The sequence below is a fragment of the Oncorhynchus clarkii genome, chromosome 3 (genome assembly GCF_045791955.1).
Source record: "Oncorhynchus clarkii lewisi isolate Uvic-CL-2024 chromosome 3, UVic_Ocla_1.0, whole genome shotgun sequence".
NCBI classification, from domain to species: domain Eukaryota; kingdom Metazoa; phylum Chordata; class Actinopteri; order Salmoniformes; family Salmonidae; genus Oncorhynchus; species Oncorhynchus clarkii.
In genome coordinates, this window is record NC_092149.1 from 53,375,304 (window position 1) to 53,392,260 (window position 16,957).

Below are 16,957 nucleotides of genomic sequence, written 5' to 3' on the forward strand. Positions count from 1 at the left end.
AGATTAACTTCAAGTAGTGAGTTACAGTTTAAAGTAAGATAGTATTTCCTCCAAGAGCCTCAGCATATCTAACACATTTATGAGGTTTGTGTTTTAGACAGTTAATTGAAAACAGACTAAAAATAAGTTTGAAAAAAAATACAGTAAATCACACTCATTCACAGCAGCCATTCCAAAGGAGAAATAAACCATACCTATTTCCTTTGCAGACAACAGTCTTGGAGGGCTGGGCATTTGGTGGTTGTAAAGGACCATGCAAAGGGATGAGGGACGGGCTGGAAGAGCCACTCACATTACCCTTCCCACTCCCAAAAATCTCTGCTTTCTCTCCGAGGCAGCCAGAGGTGTGTATGTCTTCCAGTGTGTTATTCATATCACTCATGGGGGCCGGCTATTTCCAAGGCATCATCTGGAGCAGAGAAAAGAGACGAGCCGTTGGATTGGCGTGTAGAGTGTGCAGGGCAGTAGCAGAGCAGAGCAGAGCAGAGCAAAGTGAGAGCGGGAGCGAGAGCTGGCTGGGCTCCTCTGTCTGATCACAGCACACAGCAGACACAAGCTTCTCCGCAAGGCTCATCTGCTGCCCATGAGGCTGGCCCAGTGGGGCAAAATGAACCCTCCTACCAAAACATGATCCACCACAATAAAGTTATTTTTAACTCAATGACTCCCAAATGAGCCCTCTTCGCTTTGACACAGTGACATATTAAAATCCACAAATGTGTCTCTCTCCCCGTCTGGCTTTTCCCCCTGGTTTTAGTTGTTCATTTACACTCTTTTTTTTCCACTTCTTGCATTTTGTTTTGAATGAAATGATAATTTTTTACTACCTGGAAAGCAGACCTGCACACAAAGCACACTTACACAAAGGGCTGTTCGTTGTTGGTATGCAACGTATCTCTGTAATGAGTCCTGGAGGTTTGCCAGACTGTAAGACCAAGTGTTCCTTTGTCACAGACTTCACACTGAGGTCCCGACTCCACTTTAAACTGAGCCCTGTGCTGGACTGGATGCATGTGGAGAGTATCCCAGACAGAGTGACTCAGCTGTGGTGTGGTGGGCTGTGGCGTGGCAGTCTGTCATTCTGTGATAGCCAGCCAGGCATTATGTGTGTGTGTGGGGGGGGGGGGGTTGACGCGATAACATCTATCTGAAAAGGTCATGTGTAGCAGAGACTGGGCTGGGGTTGAGAGGCTACTGTAGATAATGACTGCCTGCATGTGATTAAGGTAACATCTGGTCGCAGTACCAGTTTACTTAGATTGCAGAAATCTAGATGACAGAATTTCAGTCAATACAAAACGTAGCAAATGTTTTTAACTGGGTATTTCCATGTAAAAAGCCCCATTAGCACCAAAGTCAAGTTTTGGGGAACTTAAAGCATTTTTTTCTACCATTTTACATCCTAAAAATGTGGAATAAGAAAAGGCTTTGATTGCTGGTCAAACAAAAAATGTATTAAAAAAAGGTATAATACAATGCATTCAGAAAGTATTCAGACCCCTTGACTTTGTCCAAATGTTCTTACATTACAGCCTTATTGATGAAATTGGATCCCCCCCCTCAATCTACACACAATAGCCAATAATGACAAAGCAAAAACTGCTTTGTAAGTGCAAATTTATAAAAAATACGATACGATGCTATACGATTGGCACACCTGTATTTGGAGAGTTTCTCCCATTCTTCTCTATAGATCCTCTCAAGCTCTAAGGTTGGATGGGGAGCATCGCTGCACAGCTATTTTCAGGTCTCTCCAGGGATGTTTGATCGGGTTCAAGTCTGGGCTCTGGCTGGACCACTCAAGGACATTCAAAGACTTGTCCCAAAGACACTCCTGCATTGTCTTGGCCTTTCTGCTTAGGGTCGTTGTCCTGTTGGAAGGTGAACCTTCGCCCCAATCTGAGGTCCTGAGCAGGTTTTCATGAAGGACCTCTCTGTACTTTACTCCGTTCAGCTTTCCCTGGATCCTGACTAGTCTCCCAGTCCCTGCTGCTGAAAAACAGCAGTGCCATTTGGGAAGCGGGAGCTGTGAGCCTCCAGTAATGCACTCCCAGTGTAAAGGAGCCCGAGCTAACAGCACTGTCACAATAACACAGCTCCACCTGGCTTAGGCTACCTTTTCACTTAGACACACCATCATATGAAAAGGCCCGCCTCTCTGGAGAGCACCACTGACAAAGCATGACACCAACAAAACAGGAAACCATCAAATAAAAAAGGACAGAAGTGACATGCAAGTTTTTGTAAAGGTGAAAGTGAATAGTCCCATGCTTATTCAACAGATGCATTAAGCAGCACAATAGTGATTTAGTGTAGTGCATATGTGTGCCTGCGAGAGAGAGCGAGAGATGACACATACAGATAGAAAAATAAAAAACGACAGCTTAAGAGAGAGACTACTCAAACAATCGAACTGGGGGTCCTCCAGTGACAAAGTCAGAGACAAGGACACTTAGGCCGAGCAGCATGGACTGTCCAAAAATAACCCTGGACTGATACACATTCTTTCGCTATCAGTCAATGCAAATGCTTTCTAATTACATTAGTAGAAGATGAGAGCCAAAGCTATTTTAGTAGTCCGTGACAATCTCCCAGTCTTGCCACCATGGCAGTCCCAAAATAAGACAATAGCTGGTGAAAGCCGAGGTAAATTCTCTCTGTGTGCACTATGGATGAGGAGCAATGGTCGAGTAAGAGATGTCGAGCACTTATGACTTCATGTAAAGCAAACGGGCCAGTCATACAGTAGCGACGGCACCCGTTTCGTTCCTTAACCGTGACCTAGGTTGTGCCTCTCATTGCACATACATGCACTGAAACAAAGCCATATTAGTGCTCTTTCTCAGAGGTCATATTGCATTCTCACGCCTTCAGCAGCCCCACTGAAAGTGATCCCCTCTCAGTTCTCGATCCGACACGAAGACCGTCCACAGCACTAGACTGACGTTGTCGGAAAACAGTCTGCCTGGTCAAGCCTACATCCAGGGTAACAATTAGTTACGTGTCATCGGCATGTCTTTGGTGTTAAGGAGTTCAGAGTAGCTAGATCAACATGGCCATGTACTGTCGTCACAAACCTGCTGTGTGCGCTTCTCGTTCCCCAGTTCACTGTTCTTACTGAATATCCTAGTCCCACTCACCTCACGGTCACGAGGGGAGTACAGGTGAGCTCCAACCAATGTTCCAGTAGGTTAGCTGCTCCTACAGAGAGGAGTTGGGCAGGTACAGTAACGTAGTGTTTACGGTCTCACAGCTGGTTTTGTAAGGAAAAGGCAAATTTATGACAGAAGCTCGCAAAGACAAAACAAAGCTCAGGTGTCTTTCGTCAAGGTTGCCTGCTTATCGTTGTAGCTGAAAAACCAGGAGCAGGTGTGGGCTCGTACAATGTGACTGACATCAATATATGATCTAGCCGCCTAGCCTATGTTCTAGCTAGAATAGGAAGTAATTGAGCAAACACTATCCTCATCAATTATTTTTTGTCTTCGGAGCAGCATACTGCCCCACATCTATTTCCAGCCACACATGCAAGGGGCACTTGCACTTATGGAAAGTGCAGAAACAGTTATTCTTAGATGGTCACGTAGAAACATAATTGCGCATTACAAAACACAGCACACATCACACACCAACTCACTCATTTGACCTTTACAGCACAACTTACAACATCAGCTGCTCTAATGGGGGACATCACAGAATGGAAATAGCAAACTGGCTTTCTTTTCTAATCTTTCATCCTCTGTTGACGCAGAAAAGAGGACAGCTATAATACCGCAATCTATCACCCCTTGGAGTCCCAGTTTGAACAAAATGCTCTGATTCACAAAAACCAAGACAATTTAGTTGATTGGAGAGAAATGTTGTATGAGCCATTACGTGCATGACTGAGCAGCCAAAACACCTCATGCTGCTGGATTAACAATAGACAAAACCCTGTGACAAAACAGTTTTATGTAACTTGGTTGTTTTGCCCCAACTCAAGAAGTGCCGAAGCTAAAAGCAGAAGAATCCAATGCTAGGTGCAACAGGCAGATTACAGTTAGATCTAAATTTAATGTGAAATATAATATTATGTGATATAATGTTACCTACCTCCAAATCAGTCATGTCTAGGTAGGCTGCATTAAAGTAAAGTAACTAAGGGGGTGGAAGGGTAGGATGGGGGACACAAAGAGAGAGAGAGAGGGGGGGGGGGGGGGGGGGGGGGGTAGCGAGAGAGAGTGAGAAGGGGCAGAGAGACCATTAGAATCTCTACACATTGTCTGCAATTTACAGATCACGTTCCACCACTCACTGTAGCACTTTGAGACAGTCACAAATCCAAATGTATTATTATTTTTATTACCAAGACTGATGGATTTTCCACCGCTTGCGTCTACCTCCGTTGAATTCTGTCCCGAGTCATGTCAGATGAAGAATGAAAAAAATACATCTGACACCAGACATTCAGTACCAATGGTGTCATGAGTATTTTAATTCCTCCTGGGTATAATCTGTGATCTGTTAGATCTCACTAATGACTTGGCAAGTCGACCATTACGACTGAACAAGTCAGTTATATATTACAGTTTCGCAGGAGGTTCTGAAAATACATCCCAACTAGTAGATGAAAGGCCTGAAAGTATTTTCTTAGTATATGATTATTATTACCTTGAAAAGTGAAACTTAAAAAGTGAAGAATACACAATAATAACTGATAATGATGAATTCCTAAGTCTATCAGCTAATAAGCCTAATGTGAATAAGCAACTTAATTGCTTTACAAATCACTTCTAAAAGCAGGGAAAAGGCTGCTAGCTTCAGTGATCCCAGATTTACTGACCTGCAATGGATAACAGATTTGCCAAACGAGGCAACAACAAAAAAATCTAACCAATTTAGACTATTCTTTCTTTAAATACAGTAGTAATCTTACTTTTCTAATCCATGTAGAATTTACTTGAATAGCAACAAAAAAAAGTACAAACACTGTGCTTTAAAGGAATAATACCTAAACAGTATATTTAGTGATACAGTCGCTGTTAAATTAGCATTCTTTTATTTTTACATAATCCATCAGTTGGGCAAACTAGCATCTGTAAAGTTCTCAGTTAATACCAGGTTCACATGCCCTTGTATTAAACCGCATGAACTCGGGCGTACAAAAGATCGAGATATCCCATTATGTAACATTAACAGGGACCCGGTTCGAGCAAACACACTTCGCAACTCTAGGAGAAAAAGACTTGAAACGTGTAGACAAACGGAGTTATATCTGTACAGCATAGCCTGCTCCCAGAGTGTGTACTAAAAGCTCTAGGAATGAAGAGGTTTTAGCCTCGGAGTGTAGTGCAGGAGGAGATAAGTGGATATTTTAGAGGTCTCCTTATCAACTACTAAAAATACACACCCTTTCTTGCTGAATATTACACGAGGCAATAACCAGCAATGAGTTTCTAACCTACCCTGGGTTTGGAAGCAGAAGTGTTTTTTCTCTCCAAATGATTTCATTCCTACTGGCTATGCACCAAGTGTATCATGCTTCTTTCAAACATTCAAAATTGTCTATATTGTAAAAATGTATGAAAACAAAAATTGTAGAGTTTGGGTTTAGGCATTAGGGTTACCAACGTGGTTATGGTTTAAAAAAACATTTTTATGACTGTGTGTCTTTGCCAGCTAGACCACTTTGCATAGCTGCCTCCAGAACAAGATTCATGCCGAAAAACGCTGACCTGCCTGTAGCCAATATGGATTTCAATGTCAAGTCACGACTCAGTCACTTCCTTCGACTGACGCCAGATGGCAGTAGCATAAGTGTTGAAGTGACTTTTTTTCTATGCATTTTACGGAACAGTAGACCTTACAGAGGCGTGAAATAAAGCCCTATAGTAGCCTGTGTGTAATGTCCATATTGCCACAAAGTAAACAAACAAAAAAATACATGAAAAGGATTACAAAAGGGAAATAGTTTGAATTATGAATGTATAATGGAGTGGTTACAGCCCTACAGGCTTTAGTTATCATTTTGCATAACTTTCAAATTCACATTTGAAGATGCAACAGGATAGGCTACATCAATTCAATGACAAGACAGGTAGGCTGCTCGTGTCTTACCTTTGCTGGCATATTGCACAGGAACATGCTCCACTGACCACAGATATTGACCGTCTGAAAATAAGATCCAGCCAACATAAGAATCTCACAAGGACTAAAAACGCAATGTCTGTCGAGGACAAAAAGTAATCATCTAGACAGTAGGCTAGCTATCTGTCCAAATCCTACAATTAGCCTACATAAGTGTTCCCTAAAAAAAAAAAACGGTTCATTGTAACATATCCTACCTGCTACTCGCTGAAATAACGTTACTGCATATTGATTCCTCGCTCGTCTTCATCGCTGTCCTGGAGGTCTGCGTGGCGTGCTCATCTCGTCCACGCGATCTCCCTAGACAGGTGTTTATATTTACTCCCGCGTTACGTCATGCACAACCCTCACGTGTTTACCTGAAAGAGGACTCACTGAGATCTTGCTTGAAAAAGTTTCAAATTTGCAGAGAAGTATCAAGTTAAACTTTTTTTTTTTGTGCAACCTGGCCTGCAAGGCAATTCGTATAATCCGGGACGTTGTTTTTTTTTATCACTCTATTTAATATATATGTTAAATTATGTTGTTTGGTCCTGTTTAATTGTGATGAGATTGTGAGTTGTATGCTATGTACTGCACTTCACTTACTGGACATTTTTACTGCTAATAACATTGTCTTCTGTGTCGGATTTCTTTGCAATTCAGTGTTCAACTTACATTCAAAAATGTTCAGTGGGAAACACTCATGGATTGTCAATAGAATACTTTAATATACGCGACAGTAACCTTTATTCATAACAGCATCATTATGTTCAGAGAAATACTCTACATACCAGTGTGTCTGGGCCCAGCTTTATCAAAATCAAATGAGTAACACAAAATACAAAATGGACTGAGGGATTTATAAGTATCACTTTCAGGTCCATCAAATTGAACCTCTTCAAAATGAAAGACAGTATTAAAATAGGCTACTGTATTTTCTCGATGACAATTACAACTGAATATGGAAACTAATAATATACTGTCTTTGGACAAAATAGCACACGTGAAAAGTAGAATATGCATCAAATTTGAAATAGAAATCGTGAATAATAATACAAACAATTATTTCATAATAACAATAATTAAAATCTACTTAGTTATTTTTTGTCATAAAACAGAAAAGTAGTCTTTTCTACAGTTTGTAGGTTGTTAAGACTAGCAACAGAGGTCGTAAAAAACTCAAACAAAGTTTCTATTCCTCTTTCCTCGGCTCATGCTCGAACAGACTCCAGGGCAGGACATCAGGCTCCTAAAAAGACAAAATAGGGGACTTGAAACCTAACTCAACGCAATGATACATACATTATATAGGCACTCAGACTACATGAATGTAACACTGTCGCAGCTGTACCACCATGTTATTGTACAGTCTAGTGCTTACTGTAGATGTCTCCGTAGATCCATTACTTCTCAGCTCCTCTCCCCACACACACTGAGCCACTGCTCAGGGTCACTCTGGCCTGCCATCTGAACAGTCATGTTGTCACTGGCTGGGCCACCGCTCAGGTCCCCCCTTCCCTGGAGCTCCAAGCCTTTGTTCTCCTCCCCCTCTCCATTGTCACTTCCCTGTGCTCATCAGGGAAGACACAATGCACCCCATCATTCAAAACTCAGGACTGAGTGTGCCAGTCAACACTGAGGAAACTGGAAAGACACTGCTGTACCTGCTGTATACGCCAACTACCTGTACAACACGAGTATAGGCCTAGTACAGAGAGTCCTTCAGGAATAAATATGGAAAAAGACATGTGCTCAGGCTATTAACAAGGATATAAAAAGTGTTCCCCACTGGATCACAGGGACCAGCACATCAATGACACAAAGGCACACTGGCCCAGTCTCTTAGGGAGGGGACCGTGTCACAGGTCAATGTACAATACTAAGAGGTAGGATACGCAGCTAGGATTGTTTACCAGGCCACAAACTCGAAACAAACGCTTATTGTAGACTGTTCCAATTTCATTGTGAGAAAATTGTATATACATTCTCAGAGAGGAGTACATCTCCCATTTCCTGTGTTATTCAACAGTCTCAAAGCTGACCCTAAAGGACATGGGAAAACAGCAGACTGGAGACTTCATCTGAGGGTAGTCTAATGGTTAAAGAGATAGCACTGACAATGAAACATCGATCACTTTTAAAATCGGCTAGAAAGTGAGATTCTACTGCAAATGATTTTTTTAAAGTAGGCATATGCTTTGAACTTTAAAACAAGTATCAAAGAAATTAACATTTAAGCCTAACATTTTATGGGAAAAGCAACTCTTTGGGTTTTATGTCATTTCATAGTTTAGAGAACTGTGAATAGAAATATCCAGATTCCTACTGTATGTTCTAATATTGAAAATACAGAGTCTCATAGAGGAAGCACATAACACAAAACATCTGCAACAACTCACCATAGCCACACCACATGGTCCTTTAGGATCATTGACTAAAAAGCGGCTTGTGATTGGGTAGAATGGTGGCAAGCGAGGAGAGGGTGAGGTGGAGTCTGTGGATAAGGACCGGGACCTTTTGACCGCCGAGGAGACAGCCTGGGCAAAACGGGACGGGGTCGTAGGAGAGTAGGGTTTGGGAGCAGCAAAACTCCTCAGCTTCTCCAGGCTCAGCCCTGGGGATGGGGGCACCCTGGCAGGACTGGGCCGTGGAGATGGCACACTTGGCTCCATGTCAACTACATTAGCGCCCTCTGATGTCTCCTCCTCCCACTGCACCGGAGGAGGGAAGCTGTCCTCCTCCACTAGCTGCAGTGCCTGCGCTGCTGCTGCTGCTGCCACTAGACTGCCTGGAGCCTCCCTCTGGCCAGCGCCAGGACTGGCATTCAAACTTTTCACTGCCGCCGAGGTTACATAATACCCAGGTGTTCTTTTGTGCTGTGGCAAGCAGAAAGAGCCAGGCTTGGGTTTAGTTGCGGGTGGAATTTTCATCTCCGTGACCTCTGCTATTAAGCCTGCTTGGTCTCCCCCACTAGAGGGGGATGGAATCTTGTCATCTCCTGCAGGAAGTATTCTTGTTGGTGTTGAGGGGGAGTGAATAGGCTCAACCACATTGCTATTTACAGTGCTCTTACTACTACTACTACTAGTAGTAGTAGTAGTAGTGGTGGTGGTGACTTGCTGAGATAGGGAAGACTCCAAAGGTACAATAGACTGCAGCTCGGTCTGTTCTGCTGTGACCTGTAACTGCTCAGCCTGTGTAGTGCGGTCTTTGAGTTCAAGTGAACCTACTTCCTTCTCGAGAGCCACGCTGGGGGATTCCAACATCAGCTCCAGCTCAAAGTTTCTCAGTTTCTCCAAAGTCTTGTGAGGCACGATAGTGTACGTAGTCATCCCCACCTTGGGGATGTAGTCCCTGGTCAGCTCATTGGATGGCTTCGGAGGGGCCGGGCCACTTTGAGTGGACGTTTGGTACTGAGGGTCTGCTGAGGCAGGAGATAAGGCAGGTGTGATGGGGTCAGCAGGGATCAGCAGCTCCTCTGTAGATGTGGCCATGTCCTTCTTCAGCCCCACCGTTCCAGAGGTAGAGGCTTTAGAAGGGGGAGGCACTTCCTGTTGTCGGGGTGGTGACACAGGACATGGTGGTGTGAGATCGGTCTGAACCTGGGCATCCTCAGCAGGGGGACAGGGGGTGCTTGTGGCCACTGGCCGTTCACGATAGTAGGGGTCCAGCTGATCTGAGGCCTGTGTTCCTGTACTCTGTGTCATAGGCTGGGCTGCTGGTGGGCTGATAGTATGAGAGCTCTCAGTACTACATTCACCTTTGACCCCATCTTGTGTTGTGTAATCTTCACATGGCAAGTCTGTCTGACCACCTATTTCCTCAGCTTGGCAAGGAGGGCTTTCTGGAGAAGATTAAAAAAACAGTAGACAATGATCTTGCCAACATTGCTACTAAAGCTATAGCATTTCATCCATAGTTAACACATTAATGTACATTGAACAAAAATATAAACGTAAAGTGTTGGTCCCATGATTCATGAGCAGAAATGAAAAAATCCCAGATATGTTCCATAATGAACAAAAGCTTATTTCTCTCAAATGTTGTGCACAAATTTGTTTACATCCCTATTGGCGAGCATTGCTCCTTTGCCAAGATAATCCATCCACCTGACAGGTGTGGCATATCAAGAAGCTGATTAAACAGCATGATCGTTACACAAGTGCACCTTATGCTGGGGACAACAAAAGGCCACTCTAAAAATGTTAAGTTTGTCACACAACACAATGCCACAGATGCTTCAGGTTTTGAGGTAGCATGCAATTGGCATGCTGACTGCAGGAATGTCCACCAGAGATGTTGCCAGAGAAGTTAAAGTTAATTTCTACACCATAAGCTGCCTCCAATATGGTTTTAGAGAATTTGGCAGTACGTCCAACCGGCCTCACAACCGCAGACCACGTGTAACCACGCCAGCCAAGAACCTCTTTATATTTTTGTTCAGTATATTTGAATTCATCACTACTTGCAAACATACCATCTGCAGCTTCAGATGTGTCCATCTCGGCAATCAGCATGGGATCCGTGCGCTCAGTGTTGTTCACCATGCTGTGCACTAGTCTGTCAAAAACAGAAGTTATGAAAAGCAATGCAAAAACCCAAGTCAAGGAGAAACTACTTAATTCATACTGCACACTTTTAGAAAAAAAATGTGCTATCTAGAACCTAAAAGGGTTCTTTGGCGGTCCCCATAGGATAACCCTTTGAAGAACCCCTTTTGGTTCCAGGTAGAATTCTACCTGGAACCCAAAAAGAGTTCTACCTGGAAACAAAATGGGTTCTCCTATGAGGACAGCAGAAGAGCCCTTTTGGAAAGCGCAGGACTCTCTGCTAGAGTTCGTACTTGCCATCTGAGGACAGATCACAAGCCTGATCTTCCCCTGCTGGGCCCTCGCTCTCGGGTGGTGAAGAGGTCTCCATCTCAGCATACGGTGTGTCTGGGGCCTCCAGTGGTGGAGAGAGGGCCTCTGTTCTCTCAGCGTCCACGGAGATGTCTGCTGTTGACAGGTTGAGGCTGCTGTCGTCCTCCTGGACATCACTCATAGAGTCTAAGACCACGGCGGCAGTTGTCTCCTCCTGCTCCACGATCTCTTCCAGTGTATTAGGAAGTCGGCCACCTGCAGCACAACAGGATGGAGAAGATTGCAGAGGACATTTTCAATTATCAAGAATTGTAAAATTGAGATAACAAAATCTGCAATGTCTCATCTAAGTTGGGATGAAGAACTGCAGTGTGATGACGCGTGTGATGACAATGGTGTTGTGATGGGGATGAGAATGTCAGACGTTCAATTTAAACGAGACTCATTTAGAGAATAAGTTAACTTGGCTAATGAGGAAGATAAGTACTCCTTTACTTCAGAATGAAGCAGCATATTATAAAAACTAATAGTAAGATGCTTTAGTATTACTAACATCACTTTCACAGTCACACAACTGCAGACATAACATGTGTGTCTTAGGGACATTTCAGACAAGTTAACTGGGCTTAATGAAGACATGTAGCATCTTATATTCCCCTCTAGTTCTTCACTCTGCATTTCAAGGCCGCCACAGAGGAATAGAGAGCAGAAGGAATATTCAGCAGGCTGGTTATACAAAACTGGGACACCTCACTGTGCAGTCTGTGATGTCTAACTGAAGTGAACAGCCGTGGGACGTCAGGGAGGGACACAGAGAGACATCCAGGTCTGATCTTTCTCTGTGAAGTTGATTATGTGAAGCCAGCGAGGGAGGGAGGGAGGGCAGATAGAAAATGGAGCAATACAAGCATAGAGAAGTCAAATCTTTATGAGGACACTTTTATTCATACAATCTGGGATAAGTGGCTAGTGTGGTATACAAAGACTGAACTTACAATGACGTTTCTATGAAATACACTCACTTAGGCCGTCATTGTACATACAACATTTGTTCTTATCTGACTTGCCAGGTTAAATAAAATGATTGACAACATGAAAGATATTACAAAAGACAGGAAAAGAACACAAACAAGTAGCAAAGAGGCAGAAAAAAAAGATGCCTAGATGGATAGATCCTACACTAAGTCTCATTGGGCTGTGTATAGAACCTACACTACCATTCAAAAGTTTGTGGTCACTTAGAAATGTCCTTGTTTGTGAAAGAAAAGCACATTTTCTGTCCATTAAAACATCAAATTGATCAGAAGTACAGTGTAGACATAGCTAATGTTGTAAATGACTATTGTAGCTGGAAACAGCTGATGTTTTATGGAATATCTACATCGGCATACAGAGGCCCATTATCAGCAACCATCACTCCTGTGTTCCAATGGCACGTTGTGTTAGCTAATCCAAGTTTATCATTTTAAAAAGGCTAATTATTCATTGGAAAAACCTTTTGCAATTATGTTAGCACAGCTGAAAACTGTTGTTCTGATTAAAGAAGCAATGAAACTGGCCTTCTTTAGACTAGTTGAGTATCTGGAGCATCAGCATTTGTGGGTTCGATTACAGGCTCAAAATGGCCAGAAACAAAGCACTTTTTTCTTAAAATCGTCAGTCTATTCTTGTTCTGAGAAATGAACTCTATCGCCAAGAAACTGAAGAGCTCATACAACGCTGTGTACTACTCCCTTCACAGAACAGAGCAAACTGTCTCTAACCAGAATAGAAAGAGTGCGAGGCCCCGGTGCACAACTGAGCAAGAGGACAAGTACATTAGAGTGTCTAGTTTGAGAAACAGACGCCTCACAAGTCCTCAACTGGCAGCTTCATTAAATAGTACCCGCAAAACACCAGTCTCAATGTCAAAAGTGAAGAGGCGACTCCGGGACGCTGGACTTCAAGGCAGAGTTGCAAAGAAAAAGCCATATCTCAGACTGGCCAATAAAAATAAAAGATTAAGATGGGAAAAAGAACAGTCACTGGACAGAGGAACTCTTTTTTTTTTTAATGATGGATTTAATGGTGCTCCCTGGATGTTCAAAGTTTCAGATATTTTTTATTACCCAACCCTGATCTGTACTTCTCCACAACTTTGTCCCTGGGACCTTACAGAACAGGTGTGTATATATACTGAGATCATGTGCCAGATCACGTGACACTTAAATAAAGTCCACCTGTGTGCAATCTAACTAATTATGTGACTTCTGAAGGTAATTGGTTACACCAGATCTTATTCAGGGACTGTGAATACATATGCACACACCACTTTTTCAATTTTTTATTTAGTATATACATTTTAAAAATTTGCTTCACAAATTTGGACTATTATGTGTATGTCCATTACATGAAATCCAAATAAAAATACATTTAAATTACCGGTTGTAATGCAACAAAATAGGAAAAATGCCAAGGGGGGTAAATACTTTTGCAAGGCACTGTAGGTGAACGACTGGGAGTGTATGTCTGTAGATTTAATTAATCAGGTTAGATTATAATGTACTTACTGTCATGATAGCTCATTAAAGATCACTCCTCTCTCACAGAAAACATACAATCCAATCTAAGCAAGTCCGTAACAAATAACAGATATAACCAAAGGCCGGTATTCAATCAATAGCAGATAGTCTTTATTTGATCAATTTGATTATATTGAAGTACACTGAAAGACAAGCCTACGAAAACTCATGCAGAAAGGTGCAAACATGCAGCAGGAAAAAACAGAATAGAACATGTTAATCTAACAGACAGAAAAGATGAGGAAAAGCAGCAGGTCAGTGCAGAAAGAAGTGGACATGCTTGAGGAGGAGCTGAAAGGGGCAGAGCGGGTTAGAGGCAGGAGGAAGAGGCAGCAGCACAGACTGTCAGACACCCTCCTCTGGTGACCTGCAGGCTGCAAGTTCAGAGAGAGGAAGTACTTATAGAACATGGCCTTTACTCTTAATATGAGGAAACATAAGGATGCGATGACTATATCACAGACCATTTGGATCACAACAGTGTTGACCTTACCCCTCAGTCTTGTAGCTACAAAGCATAAAATTAAGCATTCAGAATAAAGCAACAGCGATTCGGCACTAAAAACACAACTATGTTTAGCATCATATTTATTATTAAGTTCTAATGAAATTGTAAAGAAGCACTGTAGTCACAACTGTAGCTAGGTGTTCATCTGGAATGAAATTCAATCACGAGAACAGGAGCAGTAACTAACTCCATGTGTCTCGACCACTAGGAGGCATCAGAGCCAAATAAAATGAGTGCAACTCCCACTGACCAATCATTGGTCTTATTTACCATTATCAATGGTTGACCTTAGAGACCAAAGTACAATTGTCCAAATCTCTGCCAAATTGTCCAGAAATGCAATAATAGCAATGTCTCACAAACCAGGAGAAAAATGTGTACTAAATTACAGTTGAAAGAGCCTATAGACTAGGGTTCCCCAACTGGCCCCCCATGTTTTCTGAGCCAATAAAAAAAAAAAATGAATTGTTGGATATTAAAGACTAAGAACACCAGTTAGTTCCAAGTGATTTTAATTTCCAAAGTATTCCCATGCATAATAGATAGATGTGATTGTATACAAATGCAAGCAAGTTTTGAAATGACTACGTTTTAGTCAAATATTATATCTGTTTGGGCTTCTTGCAGTCCACAAATTATTTGTAATTATGTTCCGGGCCCCTGACCATCCACTCAAGATGTTTTCTTGAGAGGATGAATCTAGTTGATGATCCCTGCTATAGACTCAAGTAACCCCCTCATGTAAAAAAATGGTATCTGAAAACATGGAAACCTATATACAGGAGGTTGAGCACAAGCCAATTCAATACAGCACGATTAAATCAATTTAAAAACGTTCATACCTCCATCTAGTGAAGCTACATCATGGACAACCACACTGGGAGATGCAGGGGGTAGGGGAGCCTTGCGCTTCGTCCTCTTCAGGGAAGACTCCGTGCTGCGACTCAGACCAGCCATCTCCACAACAGAAGGGACAAAATAATCATTCAAATTCACCAAGAACTCTGGACATAAAGTCCTAATTTTGAGGATATTCAGACTCAGTATTTTACAGACAGACCTGGCATTGACAAAGAACTCAGATCTAGTCAGGTTAGACCCGCTCACCTGGTCACGGTCCTTTTGGGCTTCGGGCTCTGAGTCGGAGATGGACCTCTGGCGATGGCTGAGGTTAGAGGGGCATCTCTGGGACACCAGCATGGGGGGCAGGGGAGCCCGTCTCTTCTTTGGCATGTCAGAAGCCATGGAGTTGCAGTTGAATGTGGAGGAGTGGGCACTGAGCGAACTCATGCTAAGAGGTCGAGGCTTGCTGGGAAAGACTGGGGACGCCGGGGCACTAGCAGTCATTCCCTTTAAAGAGCAAACAAACATCCAATCAGATCCTGATCAGGGGCCTGTTCTCTGCCGTAAACAAAGAGAAAACTAGCCAATCCCATGACTGTGACAATATTCCCCGCCTCCCCAACACATACCCTTTCAAATCCTCCTAAATCAGCCAAAATTGACTTGCAAATGACTGAGCTGAGAAATGTTGGTGATTGCACGTGAATAGATAAAGAACACACCTGCTCAGGTTTCTTCTTACTCCTCCTGAATAAACTGAACAATCCCTTGTTTTCTTTCTCCTTCTGCATTTTATCTTTACTGGGTGGAATGGTATCTGTTAGGAATGTATAGATTTCATTGAAGACATTTCTGAAATTCCCGACACAAGATTTGATGAACTCGACTTCAAATGCACAATGTCAGTAGTAAATTAAAACAAGGTAATAAAACCGTGTAAAAACATAATACAATCAAGTTACATTACCTAGATAAGTTGTGGTAGTAGGGGTGGGAGAGGCAGGTACATCTTCTGAGTCCATAGCTGTGAAAGAGAAGATGGAAATGATATGCGGTAGTAAATGAAGCATTTACACGAGTACACCTGCGTAGTTGTAAAATGAATGAATGGTGAATAGCGTTCAGACAGAATAAGCATCTTGTTGGCAGACAACAAGATTAGCTTCTGGGTGCCGAGATTAGTTCAGAATGATTGGTAATTATTCAGGTTAATGAACGTTGAAGGCTGTTGTTTTTAAATCAGAGAAGCCCTTACCTTTTGTGTCCGTTGCATAAACCTCCCTTATTGCAAAATCATTGAGAGAACAGGTCAAATCCAAAGGATCCTTAGATTGGGCATCTCTCAATAAAAATGTGCTCTGTCGGTCAAATTCACATTTGTCACAAATAGATGGTAAGAGGTCTTCAAGGGGGACTCGAGGACTGACTCTTAGCATAGTCTTCTGGGTATTTTTATAGTTTATTACCAGACGGACGGTTGCCTGGAGAATCAAATAAATGTGATTATTAGACTGTTTGAAAAAGTTATATATATATATATATATATATATATATATATTACCAGTCAAAAGTTTGAACACACCTAAATAATTTCTACATTTTCTACATGTAGAATAATAGTGAGGACATCAAAACTATGAAATAACACATATGGAATCATGTAGTAACCAAAAAAGTGTTAAACAAATCCAAATATATTTTATATTTGAGATTCTTCAAAGTAGCCACCCTTTGCCTTGACAGCTTTGCACACTCTTGGCATTCTCTCAACCATCTTCATGGAGGTAGTCACCTGGAATGCATTTCAATTAACAGGTGTGCCTTGTTAAAAGTTAATTAAATAGTGGAATTTCTTTCCTTCTTAATTCGTATGAGCCAAATCAGTTGTGTTGTGACAAGGTAGGGGTGGTATATAGAAGATAGCTCTATTTGGTAAAAGACCAAGTCCATATTATGGAAAGAACAGCTCAAATAATAAAAGAGATATGACAGTCCATCATTATTTTAAGACATGAAGGTCAGTCAATGCGGAAAATTTCATGAACTTTGAAAGTTCCTTCAAGTGCAGTCGCAAA

The 16,957-nt window shown here is 42.2% G+C and overlaps 2 protein-coding genes across 6 annotated transcripts in view; both read right to left on the bottom strand.

The window, feature by feature from the left end:
• LOC139397642 (growth factor receptor-bound protein 14-like) overlaps window positions 1-6,413 on the bottom strand; it is a 45,788-nt gene extending 39,375 nt beyond the window's left edge. The window contains exons 1-4 of one of the 3 annotated variants that reach the window (XM_071144205.1): window positions 6,324-6,413; window positions 6,097-6,150; window positions 4,093-4,137; window positions 195-409 (exon numbers count right to left, since the gene is read on the bottom strand). In XM_071144205.1, coding sequence (XP_071000306.1) covers window positions 195-382 — 188 coding nt within the window. In that variant the 5' untranslated portion in view covers window positions 383-409; window positions 4,093-4,137; window positions 6,097-6,150; window positions 6,324-6,413. Of the gene's footprint in view, window positions 1-194; window positions 410-861; window positions 1,076-4,092; window positions 4,138-6,096; window positions 6,151-6,323 lie in introns of those variants that run through there. The other 2 variants (XM_071144207.1, XM_071144203.1) reach the window with 2 other exon arrangements.
• Window positions 6,414-6,814: 401 nt separating this feature from the next.
• LOC139397685 (cordon-bleu protein-like 1) overlaps window positions 6,815-16,957 on the bottom strand; it is a 50,783-nt gene continuing 40,640 nt past the window's right edge. For all 3 annotated transcript variants that reach the window (XM_071144209.1, XM_071144208.1, XM_071144210.1), the window contains 10 exons: window positions 16,138-16,363; window positions 15,850-15,906; window positions 15,605-15,699; window positions 15,147-15,389; window positions 14,882-14,996; window positions 10,952-11,225; window positions 10,586-10,668; window positions 8,508-9,952; window positions 7,490-7,674; window positions 6,815-7,357 (listed from right to left, as the gene is read on the bottom strand). In XM_071144209.1, the coding sequence (XP_071000310.1) occupies window positions 7,519-7,674; window positions 8,508-9,952; window positions 10,586-10,668; window positions 10,952-11,225; window positions 14,882-14,996; window positions 15,147-15,389; window positions 15,605-15,699; window positions 15,850-15,906; window positions 16,138-16,363 (2,694 nt within the window). In that variant the 3' untranslated portion in view covers window positions 6,815-7,357; window positions 7,490-7,518. The remainder of the gene's footprint in view (window positions 7,358-7,489; window positions 7,675-8,507; window positions 9,953-10,585; window positions 10,669-10,951; window positions 11,226-14,881; window positions 14,997-15,146; window positions 15,390-15,604; window positions 15,700-15,849; window positions 15,907-16,137; window positions 16,364-16,957) is intronic.